The following is a 22,403-nucleotide window of genomic DNA, read 5'->3' on the forward strand; positions in this document are numbered from 1 at the left end:
TTATTACATTTGTTGAGTTACTTGCACTGACCCATAAAGTGATATAAAAAGTCATGTAGATATTTCAACCCCATATTTGTCAGCCACTGCTGTACCTCAGTGTTGTGTCCTTCTCGCAGGTTGTACGTCAGATCATGCCGGATTTCAGTGAGGAACTTCTGGGCGTAGTCAGGATAGAGGCAGAGCACCTCGCGGAGACCTTTGAGGCTGATGTACTGCAGGTCACAGTAGGTAAGAGCCTTCACGCAGGCGTTGGTCTTTATCACTTCTTCCTGCGTCAGACAGTCGGAGCCAATCAGGTCCCCCCGACCTGGAAAACAGACATTAAGTATTAACAAGCTAATAATGTCACATATAAGAATATATTGCAACACACAACAAACACTTTCAATTTTTATAATTTGAAGTACACCCAACAGATTTAAAGAGTACGGCACCACAATGATATGCAATGATATACAAAGCTGAAACTTTGCAGAAATGTGCCGCTTTAATCACTAGCAGGTGGCCGTGGTACAAGTGGGATGCCTAATTTAAAACACCAGAAATAACACATTTTTGAGCTGAAAGGATCGCATTTATGGGTAAACAATTTGGAATAAAAATGCACAGCTGTAACTTGGAATCATAGGTCTGTGTTCTCTCTCTACTTCCCAGCTTCCATCAGCACTTTTAAATCAAAAGTGCCAATGCCAAAACAATTTATCGTGTTTGGGTGCATGCATGTGTGTGTGCAAGAGACAGACAGAGAAGCTGCACAGAGAAAAATTACCCTGCGCATATTGTATTTCTGTGTTTAGAAATCCATAGTGGTGCCTATTGGATAAATGTGTTTGTTGTGTCCATCTTTGTATAACTCCTGGGAAACTCTGAAGGAGGAGGAAGAGACCTCATGTGTTTCTGCATGTTTCATGATCCACAGGCATGTGCACGACCAACATGCTAATGATCTTAGCATCTATCCTCTGTGGGTAGCTTCATTTAATTATTTACAGCAGAGAAACTCTGTTGCAAATTTGCTGCCTTAGCTTTAGAAGAGGCTGAACTGATTCCAGGACTATTTGAGAGTCTGTTTCTGCATACTGTTTTCTCCGTGTTATGCAGACTAAAGGAGTGACCCTGTATGAGTTGCAGGACATGACTCTGGAGAGGGTGTTAGTCATTAAGAAAGTCACTGACACGCGTTTGGGATTCTTCAACCTGCTACGTCCAGTTAAAGGGTGAAGTTGCAGTTATATGTGATATGGAACACTTTGGTAGTTGGTGTTGGTTGATCTCAGATTGAGCTTTTTAGCCTCTCTCATCTTTTTGTTCTGTTTTTCTGCCTTGCAGGTTTGTTCTCAATAATGTCCTTATGAGAGTAGATTGAAAATTCTTCCATGTATGTCAGCTGGAAGTGCAAATAGATGACTGTATGCAGGAGTTAACCATACTGACATGATGAGGTAATAACACAAAAATAACAGCATGTTTATGTTTACAGCTAGCCAAGAACTCAATTACTTATTCTGTAATTCATGCATTCATGCTATTTGTGGGTTTCCTTTAGGATTTGGGAGTTCCCCGAGCCATCTCATTAATTTCTGGGTTGAACTCCATCTTCCACCTGACAGGCTGTGAATTTTTTGCCCACAGGGGCAGTTCAATGCTGAGATGATTGCAGTTCTGACAGTACTGAGCCGCCTTTTGATTAAGTTCTTCATAAAAGCTGCCTGGCCCTCTATTAAATGTGGGATTGTTAATAACGTTCTCAGTGTTAAACAGCCACTAATGCTTCTCTAAAGCACAGAGATCTTGTGACATCTCCTCTCTCTTCTTTACTTTAGTTCCTTGTTCTTCCTTACTCAGCATATGTTGGGAATTTTCAACAAAATCTATTCCCTGCAAGAACAACTTTCATCAAGAAATGCATCCAATAGCTTTTTCTTTTACGCTTTCACATGAAACACTTGGTTTGATGTTTTCTGACTTATTATTTTGTAGGTGACTGGCTCCATTTTCTCTGTTGTTTCATTTGGACTGTGCTGCTTTTCCACATTGTAGAACACTTTGGGATTACTTTGTAGTCCCATGAAATCCCATATTCCTCTCTAAAGCCTGGAGCAGCCATATTTTCCCCCATGTATCTATCTAACAGCTGGTGTAGATCATTTCTGCTGTTGTTGAAGCCTGAAAATGTGCATCCCCAATCCAAACCATTAGTTTCAGGGGTTGTACATGCATGTACATATCAGCTTAAGATGGATCGCCCCTGGCACATTCAGACCATCTGTCATCTTTTAGTAGGGGATTCGACTTATAGAGAAGCTAAAACTCTTACTGGACTTTGTCAGTGGCATTGGTTTTTAGGCACTTTGCTGCCAGAATGTAGGCATCTTTGGTCTGTAACCGAAAAACCCTACCATTCAGGTAGAGAAACGACTCACTTAAAACACATGCCTATTAGGAGACTTACTTCCCTTTGTAGCAAGGGAACTGAGGCTCTTGGGTACTTACAGTACTGGTTACAGTCAAGTCACTCCAAAGCAGGACACAACTCTCTCATAGTATTCAAATATGGGTACTGTCCATGGTGCTGAGCTCCAGTGGCGTTGGCCTTGTTTGTGCTTATATCTTATTGAGACTGAACTAGTGTTTGACGACTGTTCGGTTATAATTGAATTTAACCGATAGTCATGTGAGCACCTTTTTGTTTACCTAGAATGGCCAGCACAGTGTTGTCCTTAAGCACCTCCATCGAGCCCGAGCATACAAAGTAGATCGCCTGAAGTGCGTCACCCTGGCGGATGAGGAACTCTCCTGGAGCGCAAAAGGAGGTCTTGATGATAAGGGAGAGGGAACGCAGACACCCCCTGCTGGCTGATTCAAACAGCGGCAGCTGCAGCAGCTCTTTATTCAGCTGCATTGCAATGTCAGCTCTCAGCTCATCTGGAAAGTCCTTCAGCAGCTGAAAAGGAATGCATAGCAAAACCTGTTACTTGTGGGGAAATCTTTGTTTGTGTCTTTGTTGTAACTGTGGGAACTTCTTTCCCTCGTGTTCTATTATCTGAATATGACTGTGTGGGAAGGTGAAGGTAACAGGTACCATAAAACCTTTCGCCATCCCACATGGTCACAACCGACTCATACATGCATATCCAGCCAAGAGTTTTTAAGGTTTAAAATGCACATTTGCACATTTACAGTAAATGTAAAGGTTCCAGGGAATGACTACAGCAAGTGAAAGAGAAGCTTTGCTGGGGAAAGTTGAAGGTTATTACTTCAAGGTATCAGTGTCTGTCTACCATCGTGTTATCTCTTTAAATAGGATTATGTAGATGAAGCCCTGATAAAACACAACCATGAGTGAATTCAGTGTCTGCAAAGCCATTAATCCATTAAATTAAAAGATCTGCTCCAGCGTGATGGGACCCAAAACAAAACGCAAGCCTTCTCAGAGACGTTTAACTACTTGAAGGATAAATTGCCAGATTTTTACTTGATCCCATTGAAAGTGACAAGATCAGCTATTTTTCCATCTATATGTGTTTCAAATTGAAACTTAAAGACAGATATAAATTTGATGTTGCATAGAGATAAAGGTCCTAAAGTCCTTCAGGTCCTTCAGCTCTGGCAAAGCTATGGCTGGTGAATTAGAGACAGCTGCAGTCAATCCCTCCTACCTCGCTGACATCGATTCCGTTGTTGACAGACCAGTTTGTCTGAAAACACTCCATCATGCGTTGTTCCAGTGCCTTGGGTAGTCGGTGCACACGGATGAAGTCCTTCAGGTCTTTGGTGCGGGTGTGATAGAGGGAACGGCGTGAGTACATCCTCTGGATGATGGCGGTCACGTTGCCAAATACAACAGCATGCATTAATGCTACAGAGGAGACAGAAACAGGGATTGGGAGGAGGTCTTGGTGAGAGAATCTTCAGCTCAGGAGCTCTATGAATTTGTTAGATGTTTAAAAAGTCAAAACTCATGACTTACAATGGCCAAAACACCTTTTTGGTGTTTTTTTTAAAAACACCTTGGTGTCTAACTAGGCAACATTTGATTAGCTTAGAATAATGCTCATGAGTCCGACAACTTTTCCTAAATACATACATATATAATATAATGCTGTTTGTCTGGTGCGATGTTGCGGTTTTGCCAACCTCCGATCAGCATGGTACAAATGGAGAAGATCTTCTCAGAATCTGTGTTGGCTGAAACGTTGCCAAAGCCCACACTGGTCAGACTGCTCAGAGCGAAGTACAGCGACGTCACATAGGAGCTTCTGACAGACGGCCCTCCGCTCAGCGCCATCCCCGGGCCGTTCGGGGTCCTCGCTCTTGTCCTGCTGCTGTTCCAGTGACCAAGGCCCATCAAACCCGTCCCATTCAGCGGGTCCAGCCCTGAGCTGTTCCACTGGCTGTAGTTGGCTAACCCTGCTGTCACGGCACCTTGAGGCGAATCAGAAACTCCCAGCAGGGAGGTCAGTGGTGTCAGAAAGTACGGAGTTCCTAAGCGTTTAGCCAGTTCGTGGAGCCAGCCTGATGGGAGAGCAAGGAACAAAGACAGTCCTAAAGAGTCTTTCGCTTTAATGAGAATATATCCAGTGTGTTAGGTGACCTTTACCAGAAAATGCCATTAGTTCATATGGCAAAGTAATCACTTCAGCATCGGTGGATGTATTTGGAAGGAGTTTAGCAAGACACTCACTGTGCTCTAACATCACAGTTTACGTCAGCCTACATTTGTATTTATGCACGAAGCAAATAATTTGTCCATTCACAAAGATGAGTCCATTTCTTTTGGCTGGAAGATCGTGAAAAAAGGTTTGCCTCAAGGAAGGAAGCTTTTCATGGCAGATCTTATCAACCTTTTTTTTTTCAAAGTGACCACTACAAATGTACTTTTGGCGACATGTACATTTAAAAAGGGTTGCAGCCTTTTTGCTGGCATGGCATTGAATAAAAGATCAAGTCAATGCATATTTCACATCAATTTGTGTGAAAGAAATTGTGCTCATTCAAGGATAGTACAATGAAGGGCTGAAATACTATCTGCTCCATTATTTTTTCATCATGCATATTTTACTGTTTCACTGATGCAAAAATAAAAAAAAAAACTATGAGGAATAGGAATATTTCTAACAAATGTTGGCAGTTTCACCCCATATTTTCCCAATCGGTACATCCCTGGTTATTTTTTTTCCTGTGACAGAGAGATCTTCATATAGATTTTGGACAATCTGAAGAGTTCTGGACATTTCCGTGAGTACCGTAGATCACCCTAAATGTACACATGAGATGTTTAAGATGTTTAAGAACCACAGTGTTTGTGTCTTTAATCATACTTAGTGGGTAAATTGTATAAGTCGACTGGTATTACAATGGTGTGAACAATATCTGAGGCCACGTGTTTTCTGGGACTGTTTATCTGGGGGAACATATTTCAGACTTCCCAGTTAAAACTTCTTGTAGTAATTTACAAAGATCTATACGTTTTTTCAACGCTATAAAGGATGGCAGGTCTTGGTAATGTGCCAAAATCAACACTGATTGACAGTTAGTATCAGCTCCATCAACTCACCACATGTAGTATTCTGATTTAATCTACAGCCTCGATTCTGAAAAAGTTTGAATGCTGTGTAAAAGGTAAGTAAAAACAAAATGCAGTGATTCGCAGATCTCATTAATAAACATTTTAATCACAAATAAAACACTGAAAACCTAATTAATGATGAAAGTGAGATATTTTATTGAGCTACTGGAACCCTTTGGGAGAGGAATGTTGTCCCATTGTTGTCTGATATGAGTTTCTAGCTGCTTAACAGTAAATGCTTATCATATTTTCCTTTCTGTGATGCACCAGGTGTTTTCAGTGAAAAAACATCATCTGGATGGAAGCATCTGTTGCTTTAAAACCTGCAAACACCTTCCAGCATTGATGATGTCTTTCCAGATGGTGTCTTTGCTCTAGTTGCCAGTTCCACATGCACTAATGCACCGTCATAAAGAACTTAAATGTTCGATTTGTCTGACCACAGAGTAGTTTTCCACTTTGGCTCTTTCCATTTTGAATGGGCTTCAGCCCAGAGAAGACAGCCCTCTTTGCGGATCATGTTCACACAAGGCTTCTTTTCATGATAGAGCTTTAAACCTGCATTTTGTGGATGGCACGGTAACCTGTGTACACTGTTCACAAAAGTGTTCCTGAGCCCAAAATCACAGAAAAGAATTCTAGTAATACTGACTTTCAGTTGTGTCCCTTGTACACAGAGATGTCTCCAGATTGTCTGAGTCGTTCGATGATATCATTTACTTTAGATGATGGAACGTTTTTTATGTTGAAAGACATGTTTGTGAAATATCTCCACAACTTCTTAGAGACAGTTTTTAATAGGTTGTCAAAACTTTGACAGCGTTTGTTCTTTTTATAGCCGGTCATGTTACTGGCCTGTTGCCAATTAACTGATTGCAACAGGCAGCTCCAGCTCTTTCTTTTTAGTGCCACTTGCTTTTCCAATATTTTGTTGCCCTCCATCCCAGCCCTTTTTGTTGTAGCCATCGATTTCAAGGTGAGCCAGTATTTCTCATGAAACAGTAAAATCTCTCACACTCATCATTCGATATGTTTTCCATGTTCTATTGTCAACAACATATTGAGATTTGTGAATCAGAGCCATCTCGTTTTATTTACATTTTTGAAGTGACATAATAAAGTTTTTATTTTATCAGACATTTTGTTTTTGAAAGTGACTTGTATGACCAACATGCCTTTTAGCATCCATCAGCTATGCTGCATGGGCCTCATGAGCTACTTCATCTGCTGAAAGACCTTCATTTAAACACAGAGTGACAAATACATTCAAAACAATACAACAGCCTACCCCAGACACTGTTTGATTATCAGAGTTTTTTACTCATCCACTTGACACTACTGAGTATCAGCCACTTCACTCTAAATGCATGTTGTATGCCATCAATGGCCATAATTCTTTGAGCTTTAACCCTACTCTATGCTACATCTCATTCAAGAGACCGAAGCCACCTGACACAATGTTTTCAACACATTCTTCCACTGCTCCACTTTGCAGCCACTCATGAGTGGTGAGTGTTGGGAGTTAAAAGCCCATTGTCAGGGTTAGAAAAATATGCATGTTGAGCACTTGCATGTTTTAATATGCATGGATTGGTGTTACATAACGTTAATTTGACAGTTTCCTCCACAAAAAGCAAAACAAATCAAACTGCTACACATTTTCTTTTTTGATCACACACTTGATTCCACTATGGAAAGAGACGTCACTGTGACTCAATGCTATATACAATTTATATATATATATATATACAAACATATATACTGGAATAGCACATCCTTCTAAGGATTTGATAACAGTAGGATCCTGAATACGTCCAGAAAAGTGAATTCCACTTAGAAAGAGATGCCATCTGCTCCACCACAAGTAGTTTTTTCTTGCAAAGAGATGGTTATAGTTCATAGGCAACTGGCAGAGATTTCTGAAGTTCACTATAGAAAAGCTGTGCTTTGACACATCCCAGCCACATATCTAAGTGAGTGGCTCAGGTGTTTGAGTGCTGGTTTGGTCATCAGTAACTAGTGTGTTTGACTCAATTCAGTGCTTGGAATGGGTCTTCAAGATACTTCCATCTCCTCTGAAACCCATTTGTCCAACTTTCTTTCAAACACTCACCGATAATATCACTGTTTCTTGTCTTAGCTGCAAATCAGCAACATTTATACAAAGCATTTTGAGTATGAGAGATATTTTAAAAGACACTCTCACGCTCTCATTTAAAAAGACCAACGGCGCACTGCCCCAGTCATCGGAAGCCGTTTGTTCCTGCTCAATTACTAACCCTACGATTAATGGCTACCGCTTTTTTCCACCTGCGCCACAGCCACCCCATGTGTAAGGTCACATCCATATGCATCCATATAGCTGTGGAGACCTTTTCCGTCCACTTTGAACCATTTCCAACCTTTATGCCTATTTTTGTGCACCACATGCATCTCACAGTATTGTTGTTGTTTGGCACTGGTGAACACAGCAGTGAGGGGGGGACGGCACAGATCACCATAATTAGAATTGTTTTCTCAGTAAAAGAAGAAGCACACACATCACACATGAAGGCATGGCTTCACACTTTTCTGTGGAGCAGTTAAAATGCAATAATTAGTCTTACTTTCTGTCTCTGTTTCTGCAGGCAGGATAAAACAACCTGTGGCCATGATGGCTGACACTTGAACAGCAATCCTAAGTCTGAAAATGCTCTGCGAATTAACATTTTTGGACATCAAATCTTACCCACTTTACTTGACTTTATGTTAACTATTCTTCTCCTTTGAGCTCGGATCATCTATGTTATCAAACCAGCATGATCCACTTTTGCTCTTTTTAATGCAGCATGTAAAATAAAAATCTTTAAATGAGTTATATTTACATGTATTGTGTAAAAAAAAGCAAAGGTTTTATTTGACGTGCATTACACATCAAATAGGTGACAAAGAACACGTTGCATGAGTGGTTAAAGAGGCATTTACCAATCCTGCCTCTGCTTTTCCTTTCAAATTAATCCATTTTGACCTTTAAAACTGAAACACAAACCTATATCCCAGTACGCAGGATTATTGCTTTCAATCTCACTGCGCCCAATGAAGTACCAGACACAAGCCATCCAGTGGGCCAGCAGCGCAAACGTAGACATGAGCAGTGTGAGGACCACGGCGCTGTACTGGGAGTAACGGTCCAGTTTTTGCAGGAGGCGCAGGAGACGTAGGAGGCGCACCGTCTTCAAAAGGTGGACCCCAAAGTTCTAGGAGTGAAGAGAGTACAGAGTTACCCCTTGTGGCATGAAAATGTAAGACGCATCGCTCATTAGAATGGGATTAGTTAACCTTGGGCAGGTAGAACCGACTACATACTTTAACTTGAATTCAAAAGGTACAGGTCAAATCTTTAAAAGTTTCATGTCTGAAGTCAAGGAAGTTTGGCAATTAGAATTCCTACCCATGCATACTGACACCTTTTTTTATCCGTCATCTTTATAATGAGCTATTGCTACCGAGGAGCTGAGCCCACAAAGCAGAGAAATAAGACGCGCCTCCTGAAGCTTGCAACACGTGATTAAAAAGGATACACATCTCACATGATTAAAAACTGATTGATAGATTTCAGTTCAAGCTGCGAAGCCAGCCGGAGAAAACCACTGCCATTACCACCCTCTACAGAAAACAGCTGTGCGATCCTGATCAGAGTCTTCCCTTATAGAAACACTTTCTCAGCTGTTCCAAGTGTGTTTCTGTGCCAGCACACGGTCTGTTAATTGAAGTAGCTCAGTTTCACATTGCAGCTGATGCAACCTGGGCCGGCCGTGCCTCAGCTGGTAGAGCTTCAATCCCTGGTGTGTCCACGTGTCAAAGTGCACTTGGGCAAGACACTGAACCTTGCTTAATGAACCATATTTATGCATGTAAAGACAATTAAATAATTCATGTGGCTTAGAAATGAGGAAGAGTTACTGTTGAGAGTTGTTGTCTTTCAGTTTGATCTCCATCTTCCTCAAACTGCATGTTTAAGCAACTTTTGGCAAGTCAATGAGCCCCATCCTGCCCCCCCCCCCCGTATGTGATCTACTTTTGTAAGTTGCTTTCGATGATGACAGCATTTGCTGAATGTCATTACTCGGCTTGCTTAAGTGTATTTAAGAAATATCACTTATCCAACAAATATCAAGACAACGCAGAAATGTTTAATTAGCCTTCAAAAAAGAAAGCTAGAAAGCAGCACGACTGGGGTTTAAAAGCTCAAAAATCTACAGTAATAACTCTGACTTATAAAACTATGCGAGGAAAGCAAATGCATGTAAAATGACACTGATTCTTTTTTCTATTCTGAATGTGCAAAACTTAACAAAAAACAATGTTAAGTGACTTATAAGTCATTTTACTAATGCATGTTGTATAAAAGAATAGTTGTTTAGAATTTCTTATTATATCTGTGGGTTTACCACTGTTGGTCATGACCTAATCCATTGTTTTACTATTTACTGTTAACTGCCACTATTCCTGTCAGATTGTAGAAGATTAATGAATAAAGCCTAAAACTAGAAACTTAAAAGTTATTCACATTTACAGGTTTTCACTTTCTTTCTGTCTTTTTAGTGTATTTCAAAACCATTGGAAAAAATGTGTCACAGTTTCTGCAAAATCCCTCTTTCCCCTTACCATTCATCTATTATTTTACTTCTTTATTCATTCAATCATTTATTTGTCTGTTTATTTATTTACTCATTATTTCAGGTCGCAGAGCTGTCTGAAGATCTGATGATGCTCATCTGTATCAACAGCTGGCAGGCTCTGCACTCAACATCAGCTGGCTAATCTGCTTGTCTCAAACTGCAATTTGTCCTCAGCCTGTTCATTTATCAACTTAATCACTAGTTTGCTAATAATGAGTCACTTGTTGAAGTCAGTATTCCTCCCTTGGAGCTCCTACAGTAAATAGTGTCTTCAGAAAGAGCTGAATACCAATAAAATATGCAGCAACATGTCGCCTTCTGCCTATTTGTTTGAATATGAGTGTATTACATCTTCAGACGTCTGTGGAGAGTCAAACAGCAGCAGAGTGTCACTGATAAAAGAATGTCTGTTAAAAGAAGCGGTCCGACCTATACACACACTCATAGAAGAGATGCCAGTTAATTAACTCCGCTACGCATCACATGTGAGTCAGACTCACCACACTGATGTTGAAGGCGTACAGCAGATCAAAGGGCAACGCGGCAATCAGATCCACAAACAGCCAGGAGGTGACGTAGTGAATGCATATGGAGCGGGCGTCGTAGACGACCTGACCGGATGTGCTCACGTAGGTCGTTCGAAAGTTCAACACGATATCTAGAACAACAAACACAACAAATGGATTTTGACTATTGTCTCGTTTCAGGCGTTTTCACTTCCTGTCCTGGTGTAATCAGCACCTATCCCACCCTAATGTGTTCCACCTGTGTCTCACTGTCTTCCCCCTGTTTGTGTACACATACCCCCTCCCGACCAGTTCATTTGAGCCCCTTGTGTGTCCCGCTGTATCTTCTTGTGTTTGCCGCTAGTATTAATGACCCTGCTTTCCTCGTGAGTTTTGCCTGTGGCCTCATCCCTTTTTGGATTCCCTTGCCTGCCTGTTTTTTTACCTCCTTGTTTCAACCTTGGACTGTATTAAATAACATTCAGTTTTCGTCTCCTGTGTGAAGTATTGCATTTGTGTTCTTCCCCCTTGACCCAGTTCCGTGACAGTGGAGGTATTTGGAATTTTGTCAAAGAGTGAGAGGACCGAATAATCTGAAATATGATGAGGTGACAGCTGGCAGTCATCTTTAAACAGCATGTAAACTGGAGACAAGGTGACTAACCTGGCTCCGCCAGAAGGTGACAAAATTACAAATAAACAAATGAATTACAAACTAATGAACAAAATATGAATACAGAAAGTGGCACCAATAGATATCCAGCTCAGTTTCAGTCTTTTTCCTCTTAAAGAGTTACATTTTTGAAGTTCCACTTCAAATTTGACCCAGATTACCGATGTACAAGAACAGGAAGAACCTGCATTCATCCAGGCCTGTGGTTTATTACAGATGGGATGTGAACTTGACCTGGTAAGTGCAACAGCAGGGAAATAAGTCAGTCACGTGGAAAGTCAAACAGCCCTTTGATGAAAGTCTTTTTGAAAAGCATTGCAATAAATAACACTTTATTTATTCCCAATAGGAAAAATGTAATTATGTGGGGAAAAGCTGTATCTGCTTTTTAAAAAGAGGGAAAAAGAACAAATAGTTATTATAGGTAGCTGTGGGGAGGAAAGATGTATCTTTTCAATGGCTCCAGATATATTGTGCATTGTATAAACTATGCTGCCATTCAAGGACAGCTTGTGAAGAGCAGAGAGGTGATGGATGTGACAAATTACTCTCAGTATTATTACAGTTACAAAGGACCTGTCCTTTTTTTAAATATGTTTTTTTTAAAAACTGTCATTTTTTTAAACTAAACTTGACTAAAGTGTGTCTTTTATCACAGGCGGCCTACTTTGCTACACTTTAAATGACTTTAAATTCTTGGATTTATAGGGAAAAAAGCTCATAATATGGATCCTTGAAAATATCCCAGATGTGTTGTTTTCTTTTATTGTGGTTCTGTTTGTGTGAAACAGGTCACCTACAAACTGAGTATAAACTGAATACAAAGTTAATCTAACTTTCGGACACACCAGCCCGGTGATAGTAATATCAATGCTGGAAGTATATTTCCTTTAACAGGCCTTCCTTCATGTACGTGAATGGGATTAGAGGACTTGGTTGCAAAAGGAGGGAGCCAGTACAGATAGCGGAAAAGTGGTGATTGTTAAGCTTCAGTTGAAGGGAAATGTGAAATGCAGTGCAGCTTAGGGAGCCAATTAACTCAGAAAGAGTGATGGGTTTTATAAGCTGACTTGATTGGAATGTGGAGACTATAAGGGAGTTGCTTCTTAAACTGGCAACATATCTATTGCAAGCAGAGAACATACGAACAGCTATGAGTTAAAGAACTTGGGTTTTAAAGAGGAATAAGACACAGGAGTGTCTGTGACTGAAAGGCTGGGCTCAGCCTGAGCAGTTTAGCTTGATAAACAGACGTACTGTGTTGGAAACATCTCAACGTGGCCTCACCTATGATAAAAAGTATCTCCACCAATATATCGCTGACACTTGGAGGGTTTCGAGCCGCTGAGACGCCATCCTCTCGTATCTCCACACCAGTGAAGCAGACGTTGTAGGGAACAGTGATGGCTACGTAGAAGGTGGCCAACAAGATCAGCCAGTCCCAGCCGGCCTTGAATGCTCCATAGTGAAGGAGGATGAAACGGGACTTTTGGACGTCAGCCACCTTATACTCTGGGACCGGGTTAGCGTTGGCTCCAAGAACACTCTTGAAACACAGGAGCATTAAGAATAAAGTCAACCATATTATGATTATTACATTTGCCTGATTCCCAGGATCTCCACCAACCATCATGAATGTTTTCTTATCAGTGCTGCGTAGTGTCATTCGTGGTTCCACAGGTGGTGACTAACTACAATCAGTTTGAAAGAGAGTGTAGCTAGTGACAATTTTACTTTAACATGGGTTGTCATTCAAAGTAACCCCAACAGTGGCACTGGACAAATGACCATTATGTTGTTGTTAAACCAAAAAAAAGTAAATTCTCTCAGGAGCAGGAATATGTTCAGCAAATGTCATTATTGTCTGTCAATGATTTTGATATCGTTGTGTCCAGGTGAATCTGAATCTTGGGTAAAGGTCAGAGATCCCCCTTTTTGAACCCCCCCCAAACAAAATGTCTCACATTGTTGATCTTCAGCTTGCTCTTGTCCTGTTTCTGAAGATGTCCAGACAGCTGGTAGAGGACGGCCCGACTCCGGCGCCGCTCCATGTTACACCCTGGAGGATGACTGACCTGCTGGATCTCCAGACCAGTTTCCTCATCTGATGAAACAAGGACACATAGTTATTTTTTTTAATGCAGGCATGTGACAGAAGCAAGAAGTCCTCCAAATAAGCTGTGTTTTCATATCCTTGAATAGGGATAGGGACACCTCGTATTCTAGGAAACCATCTCGACAGACTTCAGAAGAGACATCATTTTCAAGTGTTTCCTTCAACACGTCACATTGTTCTCTTAAAGAGGAAGAAGGCATGATGTTTATGACTAAAATGCATTCTCTGTCTGGTGCCACGTCACTATTTCAGCTTCACAGACGTCAGTATGATGCTTGACATTCAGTTGCCCTCATGACCTCTTCAGGTTGCATATTCTTTGAATATAATCCAGTGAAAGTATTTATTGTCAGCACAAACACACGACTCATGGGGCTGTTTTTAAGAGGATAGAATGTCACTGTTGTCTGGTTTAATAGCGCAGTCCTCTCAGAAATGGAGAGATATTTGCATAATTCTGCACCTTAGGTAAAAGTAGAGCTAAACTGCAGAAACATTTGGGAGAAATTGAAGCCTTTTGTCTTATGCTGCTGCACATTTGGTCTTCTTTTCACTTCACATTGTACATTCTGCCAGCATTAAACATTTTTGACCCCCCTGCCCGTTACTCTCACTAGCTAATAAAGGATTAATAAAAGATCAAGAAGGCGTAAAAAACTAAAATTTTTTCAAGCTTTTTCATTTGAATTTCCACCTTTAAAAAAAAATCTATTTAAAAGAATTTTCCAGAATTTGCTGATATTTAGATGAATCCATTCTTCTGCGAGCAAGGTCTGTCCTGCGCCACCGACTGCATGACAATCTCAGAGCATACACTACCTCTCTAGAGTTTGCAAAATTTTCTTAAATGTCTCTTGTAGTAAAAGCAGAGCTTTTATTTGCCTTTCTCGTCTTCCACGCCTCAACGGCTCTTCCACTTTTCTTTTTGACTGCCATTTCTTTAATGCAAGGCAAAGAGAGAACACAGCCACGTGGAAACGCACTGCTGTCCTCCTGCGGCCCTGTGCTGCATGTGGGGATTAATTAGTTTAATTGTCAAAGTGCTGTGCAGCTGCTTGGAGGAGACTGTGGCTGCTGACTGTTGACAGAAAGTTTGAGGAGCAAGAGTGTTTGTAAAACTTTCAAATTTGTATCACACGACATTTCCCCACAAGAACTGCGAGCGAAGCCTGTCAAGTTTATTCAAAAGTGACACTTTGCCCAAACTCTTGCTCGCTGTATTCCATTCTTTTTACAGTAAAATCAGACTTTTGCAGCTGTGCAGTGTGCCACTATTATTCCCTACAACAACAGACATCCACTCATAACTCAAGTGTGCAGTTTGAGGCAGAGTGAAACAGTTAATATCTTATGAGGGAATTAGAATTTTGAAGTTATGCAGTAAATTTACCCCAGTAATAAATAATTGAAAACGATCTGGAAACAGTATTGCCTGCAAACAAACATTCAGACGTCTGAGGATGTAACGATTCATAATTTAGGCGTCCACTCGGCATCCACTCGCTTCATTTATCTTGCCAGAAAGTGTGTTTGTTGCAAAAATACCAGATATTTCTTTGACTGAATTGTGACTACAAGTTGCTACAAGGTGCTTTATGTATTAGCGTGGTTGTTATCTATTAAAAACCTGTGTTTTATCATCGGGTTATTTCTGTTGATCGACTATAACTGGGCTGCTAAATCCTTAACTAGTCAGTGAGTAGCTCGTAGTGATGCATGTGAATCTGTACTGACCTCACAAGGACTGACCATTGATGCACCAAACCTAGAAAGACACTCATTGAAAAAACACAATGGATTCTGCTCTTGGGTAGTATTGTAAGACAATGAAAATGTAGTTTAAACAGATCCTTTTGCTTTAAGTGCATTAGAATTCCTCACTTCTGTACCATCAGTCTGGGCAATAATAGAATAGACTGCTGAAAAAGTGGCCAGCGCTGTCTACTTGGCTGACAACTGGAAGCAAATCCCCTTCGTAATAAAACCTCAGCTGCAAAGCCTCAACTGAATCATTTCATGTGAATTGTAGTGGAATTGTACAGAGCCTTTCTCTCTTGTGCACTTTCTCACCAGTGTCAGATTCACCGCCATGGTCCAGGTCCTTATTTTCTGTGATATCTTTATGTGAGACCAGGAATAGAACCACCTCGCTCTTCTCATTCTTGATGGGAACTATGTCCAGCAGACACCAGAACTTGGAGCCTTTTCAAAGAGATCACAGAACAAACATGTGAGCTTTTACTCAAAGATTCCCTATGTGATGGACATGATTGATCTTGACAGTATCCTCCAGTCTTACCACTCTTCTTGTACAGAATGATCTCAGTCTTGAATTCGCGGCGTTCATCCAGAGCTTTTTGCATCTGTGAGGTGAGGCGGTCGCTGGTCTCGCTGCCATACAGGAAGTGACACATGCAGCTTTTCTGCATCAACTCACCTCGGGCGAAGCCTGTCAGCTCACAGAAACCATCGGAGCAGTAGACTATGGGATAGAGAGACTGGACCTGAGCATTCCCCAGGACAAAGTTACTGTCTGTAACGAGGAAACGAGGGAAGGTAACAGAAGCAAGACACAAGAGAGATGATCAGAGATAGAGCATAAAGAAAAATGATCACAAACATCTTGTAAGAGAACTGTCTGATTATCCCCGTAGTTGTTATCAAACCAAGCCAGCAGCAACAGGATGGACTTGCCGCACCTGTAAGCTGAGCCTTGACGGACAAGTTCTGTTACATGTCTGGTCACATTACAGCATATGATTCATTCAACCAGAGGGTCAAGACCTACAGTTGAATCAACATTTTATGCTAATTTACAGAACATAGTTTTCATGGACAACCTCAGTAAGTCTCACTCAGTGTTTGGCTCGGTGCTCTACAAAGCAATTACTCTCCCTTTAAAGAGCTGTCCTCCTAGAGATTTTTAATAAGCCTGCCGCTTTTCAATGAACTTCATATCATTTTCATTTTCATCTATTGTTCTTCTTTGAATTAGCATAATTTTTTCTTCAATTATCTGATGTGTCTTCACCGTCTCCTGCAGTCTCTGTTCACTCTCCATGATTTAAATACATTCTAAAAAAAACAGACTGTATGATTTTGGGCTACACAAATAAGACTTTAATTTTCAGCCTTGACCAATAGTTGACTTAATTCAAGCTGTGTTTGCATTGCTCAGATTCTAATTACGTGTTTGCTATGTGTGCCTTTTTGTGTTATCAATGGGAGATAAAAATAAAAATACAAGATAAGACCTTTTATCATTTCTAAATCAATAAATTCAGAGCGCTCCTAGTTTGGAAAATCAGATGGTCTCTTGGCAGATGGACTAAAGATAAAAAAGCTAAAAGTTGCTCAGAACGCGGCCACCACAAGAACAAACCTTTGACATCTTTGACAACACAAAGCTTCATCCTGGATGCAGCACACTTTTTTTGTGTACTGTGGACCGTGTACATGCTGAGGTTAAAAAGTGTAAGTATATCCAGTGGCTCCACCCTGAGCAACTCTCAGCTTGAGCTCATCCAAGTCAAGGGAACCATCTGATTCTCCAAACTGAGAGTGCTCTGGTCTCTGTCAACTGCACACTTCAAACACCACATTTCAAAGAAATAGAAATAAGCCTGTAAACTGGAAGGGATTGTGATTATTTCACAATTTATCCTTAATTGTGATCCTTCACTTACCTTAAGAACTTAAGTTTTCGAGCTTTGAATTTGCATTAGGTCATTTTAAGAGCCAAACATGATTGTATTTGGACTCAAGCATGGACCCGGAGAGGGATACTTAAAACCTGATTGGGCAAAAATATTCGTCTGTGAAGTCCAATAATTATTCAATAATGTCATTATTTTTAGGACCATCAGAAATCTGCAGAGGAAGGGAATCTATCTAACCACTTCAGGGAAAATTTTAATGACTCAGTTCTTAAGGAGAGAGGTTGGTGTCTTTTAATTGGCCTTCTATTGGAGCCAGAGATTTGGTATTTATAGAAAGATTTGTGTCTCATCTACATAGTGAAATTAGACACAACTTCAAGAGGGTTTTCATGTGATACTTTCTCCAAAATCTATAGCTCTTGCTGAACTTAAATGCTGCAAAAAAATAAAAGCTTTAGGGGAGAGACTTCCCAATGGACCCCTCTTCACTGGCTGTCACGGTAACACATAATGACCGATCTACCAGTGAATTTGGTAAATCAGAATCAAAAGACAAAATATGTGTAGGGGTGTAAGCATATGTAAACAGACTGTGAAGCAGTGATATGAGCTGGAGCTCTGACAAGCTGTTTGACAGCCTAAGTAATAGGAAAAATCTTGATTAAGTTATAATGGAACTGAGTCAGGTATGATAAGTTACTCATACAGCCCAGACATTAATGCCAATGAGATCGTTAAAGTCTGTTCATAAATGAGTCTAGAGGCCTTGAGCACTCACATTGAAGAATGTGAGCAATAAAAGATGAGAGAACAGAGAAAATGATTGAATGAGAGAGAAAGACAGAGTGGGAGAGATTAGTAGAGATGCTGAGAAGTGTCACTGCATAAAAATTAAATGGGGACAGTGAAATCTCAGGATTTACTCATTTATAAAAAATGTTGAGTGTGTATGCTTGTGCCAGAACATCAATTTCAGATTTAAACACATTCACATTCTAGACATTAGCACATATGCCTCTGGATGGTTTTAACAACATGTTCAAAACTAATTGTGTTGGAAAATACAATAGCTTCCATCCATCCATTTTCTATACCGACAGTCCGTTAATCGGGTAACGGGTGGGCTGGAGCCTATCCCAGCAGTCACAATAGCTTCCAGTTTAGAGAAATAACAAGACATTTAGTAAATGATATACAATCTTTTTGTAGGAGCCACATAAAACTGTTATGCTACGTCGAATCAGCTGGTATGGCTCACATTTTTTGGTGTTTTTCGTTGTAGGTAGAACCCCACAACTGATACTATCTGAAACAAAATAAAGCATAGAACTATAAGCAGTGGAATCTGCAACAAATACGAAGCCATGTTATTCATATTGGGCCTGATGGATTCGCACTGGCAATGCCAAAGCCGCAGTGTCATCTACTTGTTGCCATTTTTTACCAGGTGTGCTAAGTACATGAAGAAACAGCTGTAATGCCATCTGATCGTTCAAGCTGCTGTGTGATGCAGCAGTGCGGGGAAACAATTTTGAGCATGAATATGACACAGCGACTTTAAGGGGTGCGACAGCATATAATAGGGTTTGATTAATCACTTTGCTCAGAAAAAAAACAGCCTTGCACTTCAGAGATGATTAACTGGCAGAATTGAGGAATATATGAATATTTAAGAGCAGTAAGCCCATTTTTTAGAAGAACAGTGGTTTCAACGTATGCAAAACAGTCACTTTCGTTGGTACTTGTTGGAAAATGAAAACACAAACCTCGGTATGTTTTCTTAGCAGAGGAAACCATTGTCATACATATGTGATTGCTGAGGATCTTGTTTCAAAATCATTTTTGTGTACATGGACTTGCACTTGGGATAACTGTCATGCTGTTGCAGGGAAAGATTATCTCATTACATTACATTCTAAGCCTGACACCAACGAGTACTTGGTTTGAGCCTGGAGAATATTGTTCAGTGTTAAATGTTTAAGTGTTGCATTGAGCAGAGTCAAATGCTTATTGTGATTGGATGCCAGAGATGTTAAAACAACTATGTGGATGCAAACCCTCTGTATTGGGTGTCACAGTAGCTGTGTATCTATAAAATTTTACCTGTTTGGAGGGAATAAACTAAGCTGCAGAGTCTCATTAGAAGAAGACAGTACAGGATGATTATTCGCGACTTCTTGTGTAATCTTCTTCCCTCCCTTTACTCCACTAAATGTGAATCAGAGGAGTTCCCTGTCAGAAGGAATGCCTATCAAGTGTGCACTCATGCCTGTGCATGTGAGTCCGTGTGCATGTGCGTAAAATACACACATAAACACACTCATAGAAACACTGAGCCATAGCGTTATTAGCGGTTACAAACTCCACAGGGTGTTTTCAACATTTTAGAAGACAAACAAAATATGAGTCCACTGACAGCATCAGTGTCTGCCTCTGTGGCGGATTTTTTTATGTTGTTATTGCATATGGATAAAGACATTTTCTGGCTTCGTCCCACGAGATTCCAAACCTTAATTCCGATGTCACTGCGCTGACTTTCTGACAAGAAAACATCATTCAGTTCTCTTTAATTGGAAGAAAGTAGCTTAGCATGTGCAATAAAAAAGCCCCAAAGCTTATATTCACACAGTGTGTCGCCAAGTTTGCCACATTCTGTTTTTATAAATATATTCATGTTTCTTTGCAACAAAACTGGGAATGGTTATATGATGGCTGCACTGAGCCGAGCCTTAGCTTTGCTGCACTTCTACTGTCATGAGAATAAAACAGATGAGGCCACAAGAAGGACTGAATCACTTCTTTGCACTTGAATGTGTAATTTTTTTCTGCTTCTACAAACACACACAACGATCCCCCTCAAAGTTTCATGGACGTTTTCCCACAAAGCCGTGATCTGGTTACAGCCATGCACCACTTTCCATTTCCCCTCTGGCTTTTTCCTACATCCATATTTACCTTTGTTTTATTCAGTGTCTGCTCATTAGCCAAGCACTAGACAGGCCTGTTACACCACATTCCAGGTGTAATAATGTGTGATCTAAACAACAAAACCAGTCAGGCTCAACCACTGAGGCACTGGGGAACCCCAATACGTCCTGCCAGTGATCTCCTGGGCAGTGACAGCCTGCCACAACACATGCACTGCCATGCAAGTAAGAAAAACATTTTAAGAACCCAGCATTTGATATTTATCTTAGAGGCATACAGCATTAACTCCATTGCATCCTGTACACATACAAAGATTAGACTTTTTGCTTTCATGATTTATAATTGCACAGTCAAATATATCATTAATTTTTACCATTACATTGCAACTGACAGTGTGAAAATCTGAGCTAAAAAAAACAGAGAGAAAATAATAAAGAAATGAACAGCCAGATGGTATTTGCATCTAAAGGCTCTCTGAGGTGTTTCCTGCACTTAAACAGAAAACAGAAAGCCCACAGCTTTATTCCAGACTGCTTAGAAAAACTGACAAAACTCTGCTTCTCTAAAGTTGCTAATCTGTTTTTTTGGTACTCCATCCACTTCCTGACACCCAAAACCGGACTTCCATCGAGTACACTTGGGTTTGTGTCCAGTTTGCGACCCATTCACAACACATCACAATGTTGTTAAGAAGGCAAACGTCTCCTCCAGCAAGAACAACTGATATCATCTATTTAATTGGTTGATAATATCAGAAACAAGCTGTTCTATTGTGGATCTAATGACAGGAGTATTACGATTGGTCACACAGATCACACTTGTGTCACATGCTTTTTCTTCAGAATGCTGTCGCACAACCGCACACTGCCTTTCATCACTGGGGTCCTTTTGGAGCAGGGATCATTTCTGAGGCAAGTAAAATTAGATTAAGAGTAAACTGTTTCTATTAAAAAAGCATCTGACTTGTTAAAATCAGCAAAAAAAATATTAAAATGCAAATCCAGCCCCTTATATAACCCACCAAACCATTAACTGGATCAGCTCTTTTGAGACTTCATTATTTAGATGACCACAAATTAAGAAAGAAACATGGCAGAGCTGTCAACCAATCACTTTCAGCAACAGGAGAAAGCCAACTGCTCTGTTTGGATTAGACACAGGAAGAACGACTTTTCACTGCTTCACAAGAGTACTGGAGTCGCCTCCAGCGCAAATAAAGGACCACTGCAAGGATCAGCCAAGTCTTCTGTGGCAAAGAGGGAGAAAAGGGAAGCTGAGGAGCCTGTGAAGACAAGGGTTCAAATTCAAATGGAAGGGGTGTGAGATTCTTGCCCTGGCTGTTCTCTGTGGATGACTGTTGCTCCTGACAGGCGATTAAAGTCAGGCAGATGAGGGAAGATTTTGACGAGGTCTTGAAGTTGATTGATAGATCCCCGGTGGAAGACGCACAGCTCCTCTTCCTGAAGAAGCCTCTTAGATGAGAGGTGAAACATCTTCAGGAGGCAAGAAGATAATCAGCTGCCTTCTCATCAAGGATTTATAAGATGAAAGAAGCCTTGTGCATCTCCTGCAGAACTGAGAGCCTAAAAACCTACAGGGAACATGAGGCGGAACACAGCTGCTGGTATACAGTCTCATAACTGTCGGCTATTTCAACCTGTGTTCACGCTCTACTCATTGCACACTGATGCTTGACCAGGAGCTTGTTGCATCGTTTTTTTTTTTAATTCAGAGAGAATTCCAAGTGTGAATTCAGTGGGAATCCTGCCTAACTGGCAACATGCTGTTGCAGAGTAGTTACTTGTGCATCTAAAAGTGATGGTAAAGGGATTCTACTGAGAGTGACACAAAGTGTCACATGTCAGTATGTGACAATTTGGGCATAAAACTGTATTTACAATCAACACCATTTAGCCCAGATCTTAGCCCATTTCTTTTACCCAGTACATGAACCAGCTCTGGCTGTTGCTGGATGTCCTTCTGTCCAGTAGACACAGGTATATACCTGGAGGCAACTCATTGGGGCAACTCATTTATGTGTGAGACCAGCTGCTCTTGGGCACATAAAAACAACAATAAACACAATATTTAGACAGATGGAAAGATGAAATGGGAACGGGAAGGATTGGAGAAAGCATTGGCCCTGGTGGAGAATACAGAGTGAACTCCCTTTGAAGAGGAGCTCTTATGAAAGATTAGCTTTACGTTTGTGTTGCAGCAGGAGCAACTGTTCAGGTACGATGTGGGTGAAGTCCCTGCTTATCCAAACACTCCTGCCACTAAGAAAT

At 40.7% G+C, this 22,403-nt stretch overlaps 1 protein-coding gene across 1 annotated transcript in view; it reads right to left on the reverse strand.

Moving 5' to 3' along the window:
• The window catches only part of LOC140293651 (voltage-gated delayed rectifier potassium channel KCNH8-like), a 33,672-nt gene that overhangs the window by 8,596 nt on the left and 2,673 nt on the right, over positions 1–22,403 (reverse strand). Inside the window, exons 2-11 of the mRNA XM_072379547.1 lie at positions 15,828–16,061; positions 15,599–15,730; positions 13,377–13,516; positions 12,700–12,958; positions 10,734–10,891; positions 8,601–8,808; positions 4,141–4,518; positions 3,663–3,862; positions 2,698–2,947; positions 96–310 (exon numbers count right to left, since the gene is read on the reverse strand). Of these exons, the coding sequence (XP_072235648.1) occupies positions 96–310; positions 2,698–2,947; positions 3,663–3,862; positions 4,141–4,518; positions 8,601–8,808; positions 10,734–10,891; positions 12,700–12,958; positions 13,377–13,516; positions 15,599–15,730; positions 15,828–16,061 (2,174 nt within the window). The remainder of the gene's footprint in view (positions 1–95; positions 311–2,697; positions 2,948–3,662; positions 3,863–4,140; positions 4,519–8,600; positions 8,809–10,733; positions 10,892–12,699; positions 12,959–13,376; positions 13,517–15,598; positions 15,731–15,827; positions 16,062–22,403) is intronic.

The sequence above is a fragment of the Leuresthes tenuis genome, unplaced genomic scaffold (assembly GCF_036924035.1).
Source record: "Leuresthes tenuis unplaced genomic scaffold, fLeuTen1.0.hap1 SCAF_1, whole genome shotgun sequence".
Taxonomy (NCBI): domain Eukaryota; kingdom Metazoa; phylum Chordata; class Actinopteri; order Atheriniformes; family Atherinopsidae; genus Leuresthes; species Leuresthes tenuis.